Genomic DNA, 4662 nt, shown 5'->3' on the forward strand with positions numbered 1-4662 from the left:
CACAAATACCTCACGAATTACATTTGGAAGTAAGCTGAGGTACTATAGTGAAGAGGCACTTTAAGTTTCGAAGAGACCTAAACAGGCCCGTTGGGGCTGATATGAAGGGAATGTTGAGGCTGATATGAAGCACGTCGAAACGCAGAGATACACCTGCAGTAGACATGAGGCACAACACTATAAGGTGCCTAACTTCGATGAGGTAAACACAGCACAGCAAATACGAGGCACTTGAGAACACTTTGATCACACTGACGCACAACAGAAATGAAGCACGATGAGACACAGCAGAGGTGGACATCACACAAATGCGGAACTTGGAAGCATTTTGAAGCACACACTGATGAAACACTTGTGAACACTTGAGGCACATTTTGAAGCATATACTGATGAAACACTAAGAGCACCATGAGGCACATTAAGCGATGAGCACAAAGCACACACTGATGCAGCACTTGTGAACACTTAAAGCACATTAAACAATGAGCACAAAAGCACACACTGATGAAACACTAAGAGCACTTTGAGGCACATTAAGCGATGAGCACAAAGCACACAGTGATGAAACACTTGTGAACACTTGAGGCACATTTTGAAGCATATACTGATGAAACACTAAGAGCACTTTGAGGCACATTAAGCGATGAGCACAAGGCACACACTGATGAAGCACTTGTGAACACTTGAAGCACATTAAACAATGAGCACAAAGCACACAGCTGATGAAACACTTGTGAACACTTGAGGCACATTTTGAAGCATATACTGATGAAACACTAAGAGCACTTTGAGGCACATTAAGCGATGAGCACAAGGCACACACTGATGAAGCACTTGTGAACACTTGAAGCACATTGAGCACAAAAGCACACACTGATGCAGCACACACTAATGAAGCACTTGTGAACACTTGAAGCACATTAAACAATTAGCACAAAAGCACACACTGATGAAGCACTTGTGGCGCACAGAAGCAATAAAGCAGAAACCATTGAAACACAACACTATGGGGAACACCACTCAGACAAGATGAGCACATCGCAAAGAAGCACATGGGAAAACTTGAAGCACATTAATGAGGCATAGCACACGTGTGAGGTGAACACTTCATAACGCACAGAAGCACGGAAAATAGGAAGCACGATGAAGCGTAGTATGTAGATGATATGTACGTCGTACAGTACAGTGAGGCAATTGAAGGCACTTTGGAGTACTGAAGCATTACAGTAGTGAAGTACAGTACATTAAAACATAGAAGGACTACAATAAGGCACACTAATATGCAGATAGTCACATCAAGGTCGGTATCAAGCACAACCAGGCACCAGTTATGTGATGAATAATGAGATTTACTTATTATTAGGAGAACATTTGTAGAACATTAAATAGCGTATTATATCGTAGAGTGTTATGATAAGAGTTATTAGCCATAAGCTAGTAATATATCAGATAAGTGTCATAGCGATGCAATACCCTGTAGAACTGGAATAAGATCAGTCTTACTATAACCGATCGAGATGCAAGTGGTGAATAAAGTGAGAAATTATCATAAAGTAAATAAAGTCGTCGTCAACTAATGCCAAAAGCAAGGAAACTCTCAAGACAAATAAATCTAAGGCTTCGTAGTAAACATGAATTGGTAAGGGCTGTTTCACACTATGACCGACTGGGCCGACCGGTCCGACTCCTAGTCGTATTGCCATGGCAACAGCAGTCGGTCGACAAACTGGTCGTTCCAGTCGGACAGATTTAAAAAGTTAAATATTTGTAGTCGCGTCGGAGCAGTCGGTGAGCTACAGCCAATGAGAGCTTCGAAGCTATAACCAATCAGAGTTTAGATTTATCCGAAGTTAGAAAATGGCGGAAGGTAAAGTTTCTCGGAAGCTTTAATAAACGAAGTTAGAAAATATCCATGGCTTTATGATATTCGGCGAGCCGATTATAAAGGCGACATTGAAAAAAATAATTGGTTAGAGTAAAGCGAAAGGTATCCAGCTAAAAAAATAGTCTTAAACTTCATATTAACGAATAGACGTAGACATATCTAAATGTAATTTGATACGCTGAATCGATTGGTATTAAAAAAATATTACTTACGATCAACCGTTTAAAAGTTCCGAACGATTTTTTATTTCCGTCTATTTGCTTCGTTTAAGAACAACTTTATTAAGAAATACGCAGGCACTCATCGATATTAACAAAACGAATTACTTTAATTCACCATAATACATTTCATTTACAAGAGAAAGCGACATTAAAAATGCTAAAATGGTGTCGTTAGCCCGCGAACACACGACAACCTTATAAAGACGGCCATGTTTTCTGTTTAAATTGAAAAACTTACCACGATTGGCTAGTGTTCTGATCTGTAAGACGCGTTCCGATTGGTCCTTACGAGTCGGCCACCGACATAATCGTACTCAGTGTGAATTCTTTTACTACTAGTCGGTCCGATTATAGGATCGGTCGGTGACAGTGTGAAACAGCCCTAAGACTGACAAAAGGATATCGGAAGATCTTGAGACTAAGCGTTAACAGGAAACATTAATGCAAACATAATGAATCAGAGAACCTTAAGGTTAACTAATCATTATTCAATGAAAATTAAAATGTTTAAAATACTTAAACACCACGAGTGCAAATACTCAATTTTTTCCGACTTCGAAGCAGTTGACACACGACAAGCGGAAATCCTCAGACAACAATACTTTTATTAAACAATTATTATCGGTGATAATTGTTAAATTCCCGAAAGAAATTTTAGTAAATAAAAGAGAAAAGCATTTTATGAAGACTATTGAGAAATGGCGAACATAGCCGTTCAAAGAATTAAACGGGAAGTTAAAGAACTTGTTAAAAGTGAAGAGGTTGCTAAGTGTGCTATCAAAGTAGAACTTGTAAATGATAATTATACTGAACTTAAAGGAGAAATAGCTGGTGCTCCAGATACTCCATACGAAGGTGGTAATTTTGTTTTAGAAATCAAAGTTCCAGAAACTTATCCTTTTAATCCTCCTGAGGTTCGATTTGTTACAAAGATATGGCATCCAAATATTAGTTCTGTAACTGGAGCAATATGTTTACTGAAAGACCAATGGACTGCTGCCATGACATTAAGAACTGTACTTCTACCATTACAAGCATTGCTAGCAGCAGCAGAACCAGATGATCCTCAAGATACTGTTGTAGCAAAACAATTTAAAGAAAATCCAGAAATGTTTAAACTTACTGCAAAACATTGGGCTCAAGTTTATGCTGGAGCACCTTCAAATACACCAGAATTTGATGTAAAGATAAAGAGGTTGGTGGATATGGGAGTGGATGAGCACAGAGCTAGAGTGGCCTTATCATCATGTTCCTGGGATCTTAAAAAAGCAACAGAAACATTATTCAGCTAGATAATATTTACAGTTTAATAAATTATCCTTATAGGACTTAAAAAGTTCACGCCAAAAAATAAATTTAACTGATAAAAAACAAGTTATTTTCTGCATTTAGAAGTATCTTCCATTTAGCATATCAGACACCTGGCAGAAACCTTGTTGGTTACTTTAATTTAAACTTAAAAATTTATTTGCATTTTTATATTTCTCAACTGTAATTTTAACAACTGCTCTAAATTAAAATGTTAAGATTCTAATAAACAATTGTGGTGATAGATTTTTTTAAATAAATTAATCTCATCTCTAGCCCATGGAGAAAAATCTTTTTATAAATATGTTACATTGCCAAAATGTTTCAGAATGTTAAATAAATGCATTATATTGTTAATGGTTTTTCAATGATTTAAGTGTATATCAGCCACTTCACCATTAGTTGTTTTAATTATAACATCTTTTTCATAAAGAATATTGCTGATACAGGACATGCATCACGAAATGTCGATACTTTCAGATATCATTTTGTGTTTGTGTCTCTGTAAACAATATAAAGAAAATGAAATATATGAAAAATGAGTAGATGTATAATGAATCACACATTCTTACACATTGTAAACAAATATATCATTTATGTTAATGTCAAGTAAAGAAAAATAAATGACAGTTTCAAATGACAATTTAGTAAACAATTATCACCGGTGATAATTGTTTACTAAAAGTATTGTTGTCTGAGGTAAATGGTGACGTAAAAATAAAGCATAAATTAAACATTTTGATATTAATAAAGTAATATTTAATGAAATTACTAGCTTAAGCTTGACTATTTTTGAAAAACAGGTGTAATATAGTGAAAACAAACAAATGTATAATTTATTTTTAATTGGGTGATAAATTACTTTATAAAAGTATAAAATTGATATATTTTTTATTTTCTCTGTAGAAAATTATTATTTTTGATCAAAATAAATGAATTATTTGTATATTTTTTTGTCATTAAATAGTTTATTTAATTATAAAAACAACCATTAATTATCACTGTTTTGGAAAGAGAAATTAAATAAATGTATAAAATTCTATGAACAAACAAAATAAATTCTAAAATGTCACAATGTGTGCAGTTTATGAAACTCGGAGTCCATTTTAACATTTTGTAAATTTTTTGCAGATTCCCTGACCTTGTCCAGGCATTCCCCATTTTAAGTTGTTACTTTGTGAAACATTGCTCTAGAGTTTTGTTGTGACATTTCATACAAAATAATAGTAACTTATAAAAAACAGATGA

The 4662-nt window shown here is 34.7% G+C and overlaps 1 protein-coding gene across 2 annotated transcripts; it reads left to right on the plus strand.

Annotated features, from left to right (window-relative positions):
• The first annotated feature begins 2737 nt into the window (after positions 1-2737).
• Positions 2738-3461, plus strand: LOC136972900 (ubiquitin-conjugating enzyme E2 K-like). Of its 2 annotated transcripts, XM_067267573.1 has the most exons (2): positions 2738-3264; positions 3330-3460. In XM_067267573.1, the coding sequence occupies exons 1-2, from the start codon at positions 2805-2807 to the stop codon at positions 3335-3337; spliced, it is 468 nt and encodes a 155-aa protein (XP_067123674.1). In that variant the 5' UTR covers positions 2738-2804; the 3' UTR covers positions 3338-3460. The 2 variants fall into 2 exon arrangements, with proteins under 2 accessions (XP_067123674.1, XP_067123666.1); XM_067267565.1 differs by having other exon boundaries at positions 2738-3461.
• The last annotated feature ends 1201 nt before the right edge of the window (positions 3462-4662 follow it).

This window comes from Centruroides vittatus, unplaced genomic scaffold, assembly GCF_030686945.1.
Source record: "Centruroides vittatus isolate TY-2023 unplaced genomic scaffold, ASM3068694v2 contig_1074, whole genome shotgun sequence".
Classification (NCBI taxonomy): domain Eukaryota; kingdom Metazoa; phylum Arthropoda; class Arachnida; order Scorpiones; family Buthidae; genus Centruroides; species Centruroides vittatus.

Excerpts from the sequence above, each read along its gene's own strand:
- LOC136972900 (XM_067267565.1), top strand. The coding sequence starts at position 2,805 with ATGGCGAACATAGCCGTTCAAAGAATTAAACGGGAAGTTAAAGAACTT.